This window comes from Tamandua tetradactyla, chromosome 3, assembly GCF_023851605.1.
Source record: "Tamandua tetradactyla isolate mTamTet1 chromosome 3, mTamTet1.pri, whole genome shotgun sequence".
NCBI classification, from domain to species: Eukaryota; Metazoa; Chordata; class Mammalia; order Pilosa; family Myrmecophagidae; genus Tamandua; species Tamandua tetradactyla.
Genome location: NC_135329.1, coordinates 130,985,000 through 131,000,511, shown reverse-complemented (window position 1 = coordinate 131,000,511; position 15,512 = coordinate 130,985,000). Strand labels below are relative to the sequence as shown.

At 38.2% G+C, this 15,512-nt stretch overlaps 1 protein-coding gene across 9 annotated transcripts in view; it reads left to right on the top strand.

Annotated features, from left to right (window-relative positions):
- Nucleotides 1–11,747, top strand: part of RBMS1 (RNA binding motif single stranded interacting protein 1) — a 247,943-nt gene extending 236,196 nt beyond the window's left edge. For 7 of the 9 annotated variants that reach the window (XM_077153984.1, XM_077153986.1, XM_077153983.1 and 4 more), the window contains 6 exons: nucleotides 647–694; nucleotides 1,583–1,633; nucleotides 5,643–5,753; nucleotides 6,845–6,925; nucleotides 8,161–8,245; nucleotides 9,117–11,747. In XM_077153984.1, coding sequence (XP_077010099.1) covers nucleotides 647–694; nucleotides 1,583–1,633; nucleotides 5,643–5,753; nucleotides 6,845–6,925; nucleotides 8,161–8,238 — 369 coding nt within the window. In that variant the 3' untranslated portion in view covers nucleotides 8,239–8,245; nucleotides 9,117–11,747. The remainder of the gene's footprint in view (nucleotides 1–646; nucleotides 695–1,582; nucleotides 1,634–5,642; nucleotides 5,754–6,844; nucleotides 6,926–8,160; nucleotides 8,246–9,116) is intronic. The other 2 variants (XM_077153989.1, XM_077153990.1) reach the window with 1 other exon arrangement.
- The last annotated feature ends 3,765 nt before the right edge of the window (nucleotides 11,748–15,512 follow it).

The window sequence follows — 15,512 nt, the reverse complement described above, 5'->3', positions numbered from 1 at the left end:
ATTTGCCTGACACTCAATACCATAGCCTCTAAGACTTTAATTCTTGACTCTGTAAGTCTAGGGGACGCCATAGGGTCAGTGATGATCTTTATGAGGTTTGTGACCTCCTTAGGTTGTTTGCAAGATGTTGCTTGTATGTTTGCAATTAGTTGGGGAAAGAATGTCTTTCGTCAAGTTTTCAAAGGGACTGTAACCCAAAAGAGGTTAAGAACCAATGACAGAGAGTTCATAGGATAGATTATTATTCCCATTTTATAATTAGGGAAAATTGAGGAATAGAAATTGATGGCAGCTAATTTGCTGCTTTAGAAGGAAACTTGGATTAGCTGTCATAGATCCCTAACCCGTAATGCTACAAACTATTAAATTATTAAAACCACTGAACCATACAAAGAAGAAAAAACTGGGGGCATCTAGCTCACATTGGTTCTACAAGGAGCTGCTCGCCTTCCCGTGATTTGTGCAGTGAGGGCCCTGCATTCCTGTTGGAGTGGGCCGTTCACCACTAAACCACCATAACCTTATGCAGTTGGATTTGAGAAATTGGCATCTGCAAGAAACCACTAATACCCCAATGGGGAAAGGCTACAGTCCAGATAACTGAAATGTTAACAAGGCAGAAGCACTTAACTTTGGTCTGCCTTAGGTGGCAAAGGAAACAAGAGAAAACAAGTATCGGGGCTCTGCTATCAAGGTAAATCACAATACATTCTTCCCCCATGACTCTTCCCCATATCCTCTCTATAGAACCTCTGAATTTAACAATAGGGGATAAGATATGGAGGGGGTTATTGTTAAGAAGTAGAAACTTAAACCTATTTTAAAATTATATGGACTCTGGAAAGCTCTGGGCATCTGGACTAACAAGTTTTTCTCTTGAGTGGCAGACTGCAAATGCTCTCTTTCCTGCCACAGAAACTGACTCTCACATCTCAGTTTCTCAATCCAGAGAGTCTACTGTGTGGATGCCCTTTTGACAATAAATGTCAAGATCTAGTTACTGAGTTTAATTTCCTAAATCTGAATGTTGGATTTTTTCCTTCCCACACTTAATAGAAATTGTCAACCATCAGACAAGATTTCTGAAACCTGATGTCCTGAGTATCAAAAAAGGGATTGAATTTGGTTTTTCTTAATAAATTAGCACATAATTTAAGGGTTCATTTCTAATTAGATGTGCTAGAATTAATTCTCATTCATCTGTATCCCTAAGCACTTAGTTCATACCTAGAATATAACACTTCTCACTATTTATTTGAGTTGTTTATGTGTTTATCTACCTTGCCTAGACTGGAGGTGGGGTGGGGGACAAGTCCTAGTCACCTTTTTCTCTTTAGTGCCTCGTATTTAGTGTCTGTTTCTTCAGTGGGCAAATGGAAATCGGTTCTAAATAATTATTTCATCCCATTCAGAGTGACCAGTTCGTCAAGAACTCTAACTATCTTAATCTTTTTAATCACTGATAGTATTGTTTCCTTATTTTCCTTCTGTAGATCTTTAACATGATTAAAAAGAGTTCTAAAGAAATAGGTTAGCATTTCAATGGAAATCAATATTTCTTTCAAAATCCTCCCTTTTCTAGGTGCAAAGTCCTTCTTGGATGCAACCTCAACCATATATCCTACAGCACCCGGTAAGTTTTTCATCTTAATGGCTTTGTGGTTTGCAAGTAAGCTGTGTAGGCGTACTCTCTAGTTAAAACCATTTGCCAAAGATGGCATAGGACTTGAGAAATTTTAAGCATCCAAAATGAGAATGGAAAGTTTGTTATAAAACTTCGACTCATCTTTGTCTTATAATAAATTTGAATCTATAAGAAGCAAAATTTGCAATCTGTAAGGGCTTAAAATTGTACTTTAAGTAGGCAGGGCACTGTTTTCTTACCCATACCAGTTATTCAATTGAATGACTAAACTTTTAACAGTACTAGGGATAAAGCAGCTATTTTTTTTACATTATGTTTCATGCCAGTATAAATTTGGAAATAGAGCTAACGAATTTTCATCATTGTTATTTATCCTCGTTGTGGAAATTATAAATAATTTAAGTACTTACATCTTCTTTGGTAAATAACAAATGTGATTTCTTGAGTCACATGACCATTTGCTATGCTTCTATATATATTACATTTTTTTAAATTGAGTGATTGAGTTTTACTCACCTTACTATATGGTATACTTAATGTGTTTTTCAAAAATACATAAAATCCACTTTCTTGTATTAATTGAAACAGGGGTTTAGAAAGTTGAAAAATAAGGGTCAGGAACAAAGTCACCAACGAGGCCTGCGTGCTTGCCATGAGGGGGCCACACATTGGATCCTAAGCTTTCTAGTAACCATTTCAAAATGGGAATCCTGATAAGCAATACAGTTCACAACTGGTATAAGATAAAAGCTGATCAGTCCGTTAGGGAAAGTACACTATTCTTGGCACTAAGATGAGGCAGGAATTTCTCTCAGGACACCATGGTGCAATGTAAGACCACATACATGGAACAGGAATCCAGGAACAGCAAGTTCTAATAGGAAGTCACTGAAATGACTTTTTTTTTTTTAATTAAAAAAAAAATTAACAACATTTAGAAATCATTCCATTCTACATATGCAATCAGTAATTCTTAATATCATCACATAGATGTGTGATCATCATTTCTTAGTACATTTGCATCGATTTAGGAAAAGAACTAGCAAAACAACAGAAAAAGATATAGAATGATAATATAGAGAAAAAAATAAAAACAATAAAAAATATATATAAAAAAAGGAAAAAACAAAAAACACAAACAAAAAAACTATAGCTCAGATGCAGCTTCATTCAGTGTTTTAACATAATTACATTACAATTAATTTTTGATGTAAAATTTATTGATGTTAGAATGTAAAATTTTTGATGGAAAAATTTTGTCCATTTTTGAGTTTTTGTATCTAGTCCTGTTGCACAGTCTGTATCCCTTCAGCTCCAATTACCCACTGTCTTACCCTATTTCTAATTCCTGATGGTCTCTGTTACCAATGACATATTCCAAGTTTATTCTCTAATGTCGGTTCACATCAGTGGGACCATACAGTATTTGTCCTTTAGTTTTTGGCTAGACTCACTCAGCATAATGTTCTCTAGGTCCATCCGTGTTATTACATGCTTCATAGGAGTAGGTGAAACATGTTTAGGTGATAACACTGTAGAAAAGCCCTGCGAAGAATATGTGGAAGTGTATGTGTGTGTGGGAGCATGTGGCTATGTATACATACATCCACATATGTGTGCACCCACTAATATCCATATATGTATATATGTGCATCCACTAATCCACATATAGGCATCCACACATACACTCCTGGTACTTTGTGCTTCCCTATTTTGGCATGCTGGAAATCAACCTATTTTTAATTTGGGGGTTTCCTAGTACCATAAGGTACACATGAATGAGGAAAACAAGAAGGAAACTCTGTCAGCATATTCTGGGCTTCTGAGTCATTTCCATGTTACTACATGCTTTTTTTTTTTTTTAATGGGAAAAATAATATACAAAACAAATTTCAAAGCACACAACAATTAGTTATAGAACAGATTTCAGATTTTGGTATGGGTTATAGTTCCACAGTTTTAGGTTTTTCCTTTGAACTGCTCCAAGTCCCTGAAGATGAAAGGAAATATCAGTGTAATGATTCAACAATCATACTCATTTGTTAAACCCTACTTTCTCAGATTAACTCCACCATCCTCTCTGTTCTTTCTCCCAGTCTTTAGGGTTATTTGGTCTATGCCCATTTTAAATTTTCCATGTTGGAAGGGGCTGTCAATAATATGGGATAGGGCAATGAAACTAGTTATGTTCTTGGAGAGGCTGGCCCCTCTGGGTTTCAGGACTTACAGGCCTAGGAACCCATCTGGAGGTTGTAGATTTCTGGAAAGTAATCATAGTGAATGGAACCTTTATAGAATCTCAGATAGAGCACTAGGTGTTCTTTAGGGTTGGCAGGAATGGTTTTGGTTGAGGTTTGGCGCAAACCATGATAAATAGCAGTATCTAGCAAAGCTTGTGTAAAAGTAGGCTCTTGGTTCTATTTGAATTCTTGTATACTGATACCTTATTTATTACAATTCTTTTCCCCCTTTTGGTCACACCACATGCTTTTTGATCATGCACACTAAAAATAAAAATAATAAAAACATTTTTCTTATGAAATGTATTAACAAATATCTCTAGCACACATCTATATCTTTTTTTTTCTGCACCTTATAGATATAAAGACTGCACATATCTCAGTTTAGCATCTTTGCAGAGCCATTCGGAGTGTGTGCAGGACGTTCCTATATGTGGATTTGTTCTGGGTTCCTTTCCCACCCAGATTTAAACTACCTGCAGCCAGAGATAAAGCACTTATACATCTATCTCTGCCCTTGACTGTATATCTAAATGATAATAAATGACAGTCTATTTAAAGGGTAAGATCAGGTACAGGGATACCAAAAATATACATTAGTATTATGTAAGACGTGTTGAAATAACTGCATTCACATAGATTGTGCAAGTCAGAGGAATGGTTTAATCTATAAGAATATTATGTAGTAAAAACTTAGAGACAACTCCGAAGTCCAGAGAGAGAGAATGAGAGTTTTCTAAGTTTTGGTTTATACAATCAATGTGCAATTATATAATCATTAAAAATGATTATTATGAAGGCTATGCAGTAAATTGGGTAAACGTTTGTAACAGAACCTTAAGTTAAAAGTAAAAACCCAGGATCTGAAATAGTGTATGTACCCTCATTGCAATTATGTATAAACAAATAGATTAAATGCCAGACATTACTATCCTGAATTAGTACTTCTCTAATACAACCATTAGTTAAAGTGAAGATAAAGGGAGAGATGTTTAATACAGGGATTTCTGTGATTAAGTGCCAAAAAATAATTTCCCTTAATGGTTTTACAAAAGTCTTAGGAAAAGCAAACTAAAAGTGGTTATATTACAGAGGTATGGGTTATGGATGATTTTTCCTCCCTCTTCTCATTTTCTAAAATATCTATTATTTGATTTTTAATGACTAAATTTTCTCCAAATAAAATAATCTGAAATTGAATTTTTAATCCTATTTGAACCAGATTCCCTTTCCTGGCACCAAATACAACTTAAAGCCCTGGTGGATGAAAAATATGATCTTGAGCCTAACATCCGAATCTTGAACCAGATGACTCTTGCCATAGCAGGTCTTTAAACAAAGCACTAGAGTTTTTAAATATTAAGTGAAGGAAATTGTTTTGTGACTATATTAAATGCCAACTTTTTTTTTAATTTTAAGAAAACCCATTTTATAATTCTAGACAGCCAAAAATAATTTGGATTTCTGGTCATAGCTCCTCCTGGTGGTCTAAGTTCATTTACAGTTACCATATTTAATACAGGGATTTCTGTGAGGTTTTACCAAGATATAATTTCCCTTAATCGTCTTGTAAAAGTCTCAGAAAAGCAATCTATAAGCAGATACTTAGGAAATTGTTTATGATACCATCTGGGAGCTTGAGAGGGTCATTATTTTTGTTTCACATTCCTCAACAAAGTAAAGTAATTTGCAAAAGGTAATTACAGAATCTGAACTCTTAGGTTGTCTGACATTGTTCTTGTCTCCGACTCCTCCAGGGTGCCGTGCTAACTCCATCGATGGAGCACACTATGTCACTACAGCCTGCATCTATGATCAGCCCTCTGGCCCAACAGATGAGTCATCTGTCACTAGGCAGCACAGGCACAGTAGGTGGCAAATTAATATCATGCATCTCAGCCCACAGAGGAGAGTAAATTAATGCAGTCTGTATCTTCCCTATCAAGTTTCAGGCTGTGTGATCACAATGTGATCTCTCCTCCACATTGCCTTCCATAGTACACACTCAGGTATTTCTTGATTAATTGGTACACTGCATCCTCTTGGTACCTGTCCTTTACCAAAATACAGCATGCACATGCGACCACATTGAGCTCTTAGAACCTATGCTGTTCATGATACTCTGACCAGACCTGTTCTAACCAACTAAAAGATGAAAGTGATAAACAGTGGTAAAGGCAGGGAATTTTTTACTTACTTCTTTGTTTATGGGATTTAGGAACATGTAATCACAATCATATTGATTCATTTCCCCCAAAGGCCAGGTATGTTGGTTGGTTATTGAGGTTAAGCTGGTACCAAACTGGCATCCAGCACTAATCGTGTTTAAATGTTAAGGTGGACAAAAGCTTTTAATTCAGCCCATATATGGTGGCTTGAAAGAACCAAGGGTTAGTGGATTATCTCCTTTAATATTCACAACCAGCAGCAGCTTCTTTTAAATGCCAAGCCAGGGCCACACATGACCATTGAGATTGACTGGAAAGCTCTCTTGCCTTTGCGAAAGCATGGCTGTCAGCCTCAGGAAAGCAAGGCCCCATCTCCTGTTCTGCAGTGACCTGTTAAAGATTCAGCCAGTCATTATCCCCCTGGGTCTACATCTCTAGAAGCAATACTGTAGCCAGATACAAATTCTAATAAGGTCCTTTGAGGAGAGATACTCGAAAATAACACAAAAGTAATACTAAATTATTGAGAAGAAAAAACCTTAATGTGCTTCTTTGTTAGGAAATTAAAAAAGAGATAGGATTTTTAGTTTGAAACATTCCAAAAGTAGAAAACACTCACTTTGCCTTCCATGTGACATAGTTCAGTACACTAATTAAGCTTTGAGGTAGCCTGTTTAAATTCTTCTTTGAGACGTTCAGATACTTGCTTTGCATCCCATCTCAAAATTCCCCAACTACTCAGAGTTTGGCATGGCTTGTCATTACCAGCCTGACCGCATTCTTCTTTTCAGTACATGCCTGCGACGTCAGCTATCCAAGGAGCCTACCTGCCACAGTATGCACATGTGCAGACAGCGGCAGTTCCTGTCGAGGTTGGTATACACCATCCGGTGGTCATTTTGGCAATGAATGGTTTTGGAAATGGGTCAGTTAAACTCAAAACTTAATCAGAAGTCAAACAGCCAGATAAAAAATTTGGTTTCAGAGGGAGAATATATCTAGAATATTATTTTCACCCATGAAGTGTAATTCTCTGCGTACATTTTAGTGTGGTAACACTGGGCTGCACCTCCAGGACTTGCAGAAATATCTTCCGAGCTTAAAGCACATTTCATACCTCTTCAGAGCTCTGTTTCTTCTCCTATAAAATGATACCTTATAGGCAAATTAAGATAAAACTGAAATTTTAGTCCCCATACTAAATATTGTATCAATAATAGCAATTACCAAAAAAAAAATCAGCTAAAAGGAAATAATGGGAAGGAAGAACAAACCATACCTGTTTTCTTGAAGGATGTTAGTATAGCTAAATAATTTGTTCTTGTTATGGATGATGAATTATGATTGGACAGAAAGCATAGCATTTTCCCAACAAAGTACCCATAAAATTCCAAGTAAATTCAACTCAATCCCACAGATTCCAAATCCAGAAAGGGCCATAGGACTGTGGCTTGTTATTCTATTTTTTTTTCCCTTGTCTCTTTTTGCTTGATTGATTTAAATTTGTGCAGTTGTGAACAACCACAGATACCAAAGTCCAAAATTCCTTATCTGTAATTCTGAAATCCAAAAATTTCTGAGAATAAAAATTGTCTTTTTAATTCCTTTAGTGAAAAACCTGATCTATGGCAAAACCTGACATGGATGTTGTAAAACAAATTCCTTATCCCACTCACTGAAATATTGATGCATTTCAGTGTAGAATAATCATGCGTTTATGAGGTACAGCCCCAGACCCCACTTGTATTATTATTATATACATTATATGATATACAGCACATATGTAACTTTTTTTTCAGATTCTGAAGTCTAAAAATGCTGAATTCCAAATTGTATCTGGCCCCAAGGGTTTAGGATAAGTTTTGTTTGATAAATTTTGCTTAATAAGGATAGACAAGATACAAAGTTGAGATGGAAGGTTCTTTGGGTCTGTTACACATTTCAACCACTTAGGGAACTGATTAACCTTGAAAGCTCTGCATGACAAGAAGAAATTAACTTTCAAGAGTCCTTGTTTTAAGGTGTGTGCAGCTGGGGTCAGTCAGGCCTAGGTAGCAGAATTTGGATTTAATTGCTAATATGACTCATCTGTTGTGCTTTGTTGTAGGAGGCAAGTGGACAGCAGCAGGTGGCTGTAGAGACATCTAATGAGCATTCTCCATATACCTTTCAACCCAATAAGTAACTGTGAGGTATGTGGGAAGGGTCCCTATAACTACAAGACTCAAATCAAGGAAATTCTATGGTTCTTTTACAAAAATGGTACTTAGAGTAAATCAGAGATGCTATCCAAATTGACTTAGTCACACTGCTTTAATCGTAGGGAAGGAATTCAGTGATGTTAAAATATTAAAATCAGTGATTTGTGGATTTGCAGATTAACAATCATCTAAAAAGAACAAAGCCTTAAATTAATAGTCAGATGTACAAATGTACTTTTACTGTTGCACCCCTAAAGTCTCTAACACATCAGAGGACATCAGGTACAAAAATTGTCCTACAAAACATATCCTATATCATATTGTTTTAATGCAAACTGAAGAAAATGTAGTATATGTTGTTGCTTAATCTACCATTCTGAGATTAGCAGTATCTTGCCTCTGAATATAATGTCAGTACTCTTGGATTGAGAGATTGTTTTCTCAGCTCTCACTTCATCCACAAGTCTGCGAAGTTTCTATTTTACCATGCAGGTTACAATAAAATAACTGTGCAGGACTTAGAGCATCCTAAAGTTTCTGGATTATCCTGGCCACAATATGTAGGTTGATTTCATAAAGTCACCCTTAATCTTTAGAGACCTACATGCAGTTGGCTCTGGTTAACTTTGAGGAGAAAGTATTTAACATTGAGAATAAAGTATTTCCTTGAAAAGCAGACTTGAGGCACAGAAGGTGAGCCTTATTTTTAGAGTTTGCATTTATTAGTCTACGAGTACCCCCACCAGTAATGAGTACAGCCTTTTTCAAACACACATCTTTAAAATAAAAGGTTAGGAAGCTCCATGGTGGATTATGTGAACCCTAAAGATCATTTATCTTTTCTTTTATTTTCCTCTTACAGATGGACAGAAGAGTGTTCTTACATGAAGAAGGGTGTGAAGGCTGAACAATCATGGATTTTTCTGATCAATTGTGCTTTAGGAAATTATTGACAGTTTTGCACAGGTTCTTGAAAACGTTATTTATAATGAAATCAACTAAAACTATTTTTGCTATAAGTTCTATAAGGTGCATAAAACCCTTAAATTCATCTAGTAGCTGTTCCCCTGAACAGGTTTATTTTAGTAAAAAACAAAAAAACAAAAAAAAACAAAAACAAAACAAAAGATTTTTATCAAATGTTATGATGCAAAAAAAGAAAAAAAAAAACTTCAATTTTCTGGGTGTGCACAAAGACCATGAAGACTTATCCAAGTGCATGACCAGATTTTTGTGGTTTTGTTCATTTTATGTTTTAATTTGTGTTTTTTTTTTTAAGCTGTATGAAATGGGCTTACTGAAGTTTAACTAGTCCGACTTCACCCACGGTGTTCTGTGCTTGCAGTGCGAGTGTTGTCTTCAGTGTTGCTGTCAGTGTCCCTCCTCTTAGCTTTCCGTGTTTCCTTCAACATAGTATGAAGTGTCTTATCCTTTTCTATGAATTCCAATTTGCCTTAAATCTTTTGATGCTGTAGCTGTTTCGGTAAAAAGTTAGTTCAAACTAATGATGTAGAACGCTTTGACCAAATGAGCTGGTCTATTATGCCTTGTAAAACAGCAGCATAGGGCTTTTAAAAGGTAGTCAATAAAAAGTTGCTGAAATTTTGGCTTTTTTAAATACGTAGTAGGTGTTTTTAATGATTTTTCACATAATGTGTAAGGTAGTGAAATGCAAGAAGGGAAAAATGTTTTGTGTGAAACACATTTTCTGACTGGGGAACTTTTAATAGGGTAAATTGTTTGTAAGGCTGTATGCCAACAGTTTCCTCTGATAGTTTGACTGATTTAGGATATCTGCTGTATGATGCAATGTAAAGTCTTTTTTGCCTTTTTTTCAGGAAAAAAAAACTAACTTGATGTTCTAGATTTAGTGTAGGTAGCAATGGGAATGGGGGTGGGGGGCGGGGGAGGGGAGTCACTGAATGTTTTGTCCTTCCTTTATACTAATGATAGTGCTTAAGAGTGAGAATTAATGCCTGAGATCTGGCAAATCGAAAAAAAAAAGGAAAAAAGAAAAAAAAAACACAACGTTGCTATTGCAACTAAATTGCAAAAGCTAAAAGTAAGGATTTATCTTCAAACATAAGCTGAGATGTGAATAGAAGGAAAATGATTGGCTACTAGCTCTCTCTCTATTAGGTAAATTTAAAAAGTAAAAATGACTTGGCACTTTTAAAGGTAACTTCACCAAAGACCGAAGAGCCAGTAACCAGTAGCTCCAACTTATCTCAGCATCACATCTTCTGTGCTCTTTATTTTGCCGGACCAGTTTGCGGTTAGGAGAATGTGCCTTTTTTGTACCTTTGCATTTAGGTTTTATAATTTTAATTGATGTATGGACACACACAAACAAACAAAAAAGCATGAAGGAAGATTTGGATCCAAGCAGTGCCACACTTTACATCATCACTACAAGTGTTAAGTGTAAAGAAAAATCAATTTTGAAACTATGAAATTCCTGATCCGTAAATACACAGTTATTTCTACTTTAGTACATATAAGATAATCCACTGTTATTAAAGCTCTTTTATTAAGGCAATTGCATACGTTTTAAAAGCAATGATAAATTAAGTTGTCTTCCAAAACTGTGTACTTGTCTGGTCAACTGTGTATGATCAGTTATCTACCTCAGAGTCTTATTTTCTTTTGTGCTGGGACAGGTTGCTGGCCCTCCCTGTTTCCACAGACCAAATCCTCCTAGCTCAGGAGCTAGGGCTAAGCAGTTATTTCTTTCGAGTATTTTTTAGTTCTTAAATTTTATGCTTGTATTTGATTATAGATGTCAGTGACATTTCATAGTTTCAAAAGTCCTTGCTGCTCTGAGAAGTGTAGATTCTAGTGAAAATTACATAGTCATAAGAGAAATGTGTTTTTGTTTTTGTTTTTGTTTCCTTTTTTAAAGTTGTGGTATTATTGGTTCTATGCTCCCTGGAATATTACTGCTTTGTGAAAGTCCAGACTGAACGCAGCACCCTCCCTGTACCTAGTACATTTATAAACCTGGGTCGCTCACTACTTGATATTTTTGCATTAGTTAAGACAGAAATTTGATAGCTCAGTTAGAGGGGAGGGAAAATCTGCTGCTAGAAGTGTCTGAACTAAGTGCCATACTCGTCTGGGTAAGATTTGGGAAACATAACCTCTGTACATAAAAAAAAAAAAAATCAGTTAAACATCACATAGTAGACAGCCATTAAATTATAAAAAAAATTAATTTATGAAGAAAGACCTTTTGTACAGATTGAAAAAAAAGATTTTCATAGAGATATCTATATGATCAAGAGAGTTAATTTTTTATTTTTGTTTTACTAGTGCCACAAACTTGCCAGTGGTAACTTATTTGTCCGGTTCAAGATAACTCTGTAGTTTTGTTTCCTAGGACTTGTTGTTAAACGCCAAAAGACATTTTTGAACTGTACATTTGATCAGATTGTTAGCTTTTTCTGTTTTATTTCTTTTGAGAACCTTTGAATAAAAAACATCTGAAATTTTATGTTTCCTGTCAAATTTTTTAGGATAGATTGAATGTATACCAGAATTTCATTTCACTTTTTATGTCTTCAGTTCCATAGATTGGTTTGAAAATGAGAAGGATGTCCGATTCAATACGTACTCCAAAGACATTTTCTTGAAATGTCTCATCACTGCTTACCTAAATTCATGTATCCTGACCAGAAACGTCAACCACCAGTTCACCACATTTCATCTCAGCAAAAGTCCAGCCCAAAATACCACCATTGATTGGTCTATTCTTCAAGACCGAGGAAGCAGGCCCCTTTCCTTCCTCCTTCCTGCTACTACCCTTTTCACTGTAACTGTTTGTCAGTGCCCTCATCAGCAAGGCAGATTGCACAGAAAGTCTCCCAGCCATGGCATGGATGTGGGTAAGGATTGCAAGATAAGCTCATCCATGGCTTTGTGACCATGGGCATCTGCAGGAGTGCCTTTGTTTGGCTGTCCCCAATAAGGAGCCCCTGTACAGCACTCACGGAGAACGACCCTCTGTAAACCCATTGGCCTGTTTCAGGAGAAGGAAGGATTTAGTACCGTACATCTCCTTTTTCCCCAAGTGGATGAAATGTTTTAGTGCCATTGCACAGTGTTTATTTTTAGCTTCCTAATGACTGTGTCATGGTGGTATAAGGAGTAAGCAAGAAAAATATTCACTATGCTCCATTCCTGTTTCCCTCCCCTGCCCTACGGATGGAGCTTATTATGAATTAGTTAAGTGAGGTTTAGAGCATTTTACTTGCCAGACCCTAGGAAGTCCTGGTACTCCTTACAATTTCAAAAAAAAGGAAGCAGGTTCCTCAAAGGATAACCGGTGCTTCAGAGCTGACGATGCTGGGGTAGGATGGAAGCATGGCCTCTGGGACCGGCTGCTCAGAACAGGAGCCCTGTGGCCTCTTGTGTCCCAGCCTCATAGTTCTTTCACATGAGGACACCAAAGACAGTAAAGAGAGAACTGCAAACAGGCTGCCGGGCGCCCTAGGTTTAGATAACCCTATTTTTGTTCTCATATTTTAAGAAAGCTTATGTCACTGGAGCCCTCGGGCGTGAACGTTAACTGCATCATATACTGAAATTATTTTCTATTATATGTAATTACACGGAAAGGCTTTCACAAGAGCGCCTCTTCTACATAAACGAAATGATCCACTCTTTCTTTTCAGAGGAAGCTGTAACTTTAAGGAATTGTGGTATCTGGGGATAAATCCCACCTTGCTAAAAGGCTGTGTTTACTCAGTTCATCCGAGCCAGGATTTTCTCTGTATCTGAGCCAGGCGGAGACCCGGAAATGGAGGCAGAACTCTTTTAGGAGGGAGGGAAGAAGGTATGGCAGCTGCTCCCTGGTATGCATACTTCATCTTTCATCTTGGCCGGGGTGAGGGAGACGAGGGGGGGTGGGGTTCCTGGGAGCCACGTTCCCATTCAAGGCCCCACCGCAGCCCTAACGCCCCTTCCGCGGAAGGGTGCTAGGTGCGTCCACTGGCGCCTAAATTCCAGCTCCTCTGGAATTCCACAAATTCAGGTTAAAAAGTCACGTGGCAGAAGGCAGTGCCTCCCAGCGTCTGGAGTGTCCCATTCAGTGTTAAAATCCGACCGGTTGTATCTTCAGTCCACTAGGTTAGCCATAAGTGGAAAAGACCCAGCAACCCTGGAGCAAAGATCGAAACTGTCTCAAACCTGCCCTTGGGCAAAAAGCCTCAGAAAATGGAAAGTAGGATGAGAAAGGGACAAGTCCGGATGGAACTCAGGATTTAAGAAAAGCCGCGGGCCGGTTCTTCCCCTGAAATACCAGAGTGATGAACTAACCCCCCGGCAGCCCCCGCGGGATGGCGGCCACGTGCGGCTCGGGCTGCGGGGGGCGCCGGCGAGTCCCCGCAGGGCCCTCTGCGCACAGCTGGGAGGAGCGCGGCGCGCCCTGCCCTGGGGGGTGGATAAACTCCGCGGGGCAATGGAATTTCAATTCCGTAAAATGGCTCCAGAGCTCTCGGTCTTTGTAGGATAAGAAAATGTTTTAGCTCGAACCACCAGAGGGAGGATCCCCCTCCCCCCCCCCTCCGACCTTCAACCGTGAGCCCCAAAGAAGAGACACAATCGAGGACCTTGGAGGCGGGACCGTTTGTGGATAGAATGTCAAGAAAGAGACCCCCGGGGATGACGGGGTGGGAGTTATTGACTTTGGGGTTAACTGCAAGAACCGAAGCACAGAATTACCCACCCAGTGCTGGCAGCTCCCCCGTCTTTGTGAGCATTAGGGCTCAGATGGGAGAGCGACTTAACTGACTTTTAAGGCTCAAGGCAGGGGCGGGGAGGGGAGGGGCTGAGAGCTTGCTCAGACCACGTGACTCCGAGGCATAAGAGCTGGCTGGTCTCTGGGCTGCTCAAAATTGAAAACAGGCGGCTTTGGAGAATAAACAAACTTTAATGCTATCATTCATCTAAAAAAATGTGACCCTGGGAGGCTGAGATTTGATGTACGTTTTCCATTTCCATTCCATGCACACAAGAGACAGACCTGAGACTGTAGCTCACGACATCCCTAACGTCGCCTCCCCGGCTCCAGCACCTCCCTCACTTGGCTCCCCAACTCACCAGGAGTCCTGCATCCGTTTGGAACAGCTCTTAAACTTGTTCAAGGCATCAAAACCTCATTACTGTAATTCCCACCTACCAGTCTTAGTTCTGCCACCTGGGATGCCACAGACTGTCAGTCGTCACGTTTGGAAAACTTCTTTCTCATCCACAGATTCTCTCTTGTTTGGGTTGAGCAGCCCCTGTAGCTTTAACTGTTCCTCATCAGATCTGGTTTTCCTTTTCCATGCCAGCAGCTCACCCTCCTCCAAATGCAAACCCAGTACCCAAGAAACCGGCTGAGACTTCACCCCTCTCTCTTGCCCAGCCCTGTCCTTCAGGGTTTCTTGACACGCCACAATTCTTAGAGCTTGTAGTCAATTACAATCCCTAAATTGTTTTATTTTTTAAATCACAGTAATTAACTATGAAAAAGACATGCAATGGAATATGAGGTATTCATTGTTAAATGAAGGCATTTTGAAAGCATTTGAAAAATGCTCAGGTTATAAGGTCAATGAAAAGCATTGGGTATAGAGCTGTCAGTATAATATGGCCATAATAATGAAGCAATATTTAAGTATAAAAGACAAGGAGCAGGTACTTCAATGTGCTTAGCTCTGGGTGGGAGCATAATGGAAAAGTTTGTATTTCCTCATATTGTCCTGGGTTTTTCTATTTATCTACAGTGAAAACATCTTATAATCAGAAAACATCTTATAATCGTCTGTTAATCGTTTCTGATTATAAATAAACATAAAAAAGAAAAACAACAAAATAATACAGAAGAAAGCAAAAAATAAAATAAGAAAATTAAAAAAATAGGACTGTTGTCAGAGCATCCTGAAATTATGCAAGCCATTATGCTCATTATATTCCAATTCAGCAAATGTTTGATTAATTTTTGTTTGTTTGTTTAAAAGATACTTGTACCAGACAGTGACGACATACAAAAAAGTCATAATAGGGCGGGCCGCGGTGGCTCAGCGGGCAAAGTGCTTGCCTGCTATGCCGGAGGACCTCGGTTCGATTCCCGGCCCCACCCCATGTAACAAAAACGGAGAAACAGAATACAATAAAACAAGAAAATGTTTAAAAATGTTTCCCTTTCCTCCTTCCTTCCTTCCTTCTATCCTTCCTTCCTTCTCTCTGTCTTTCCTTTAAAAAAAAAAAAAAAAAA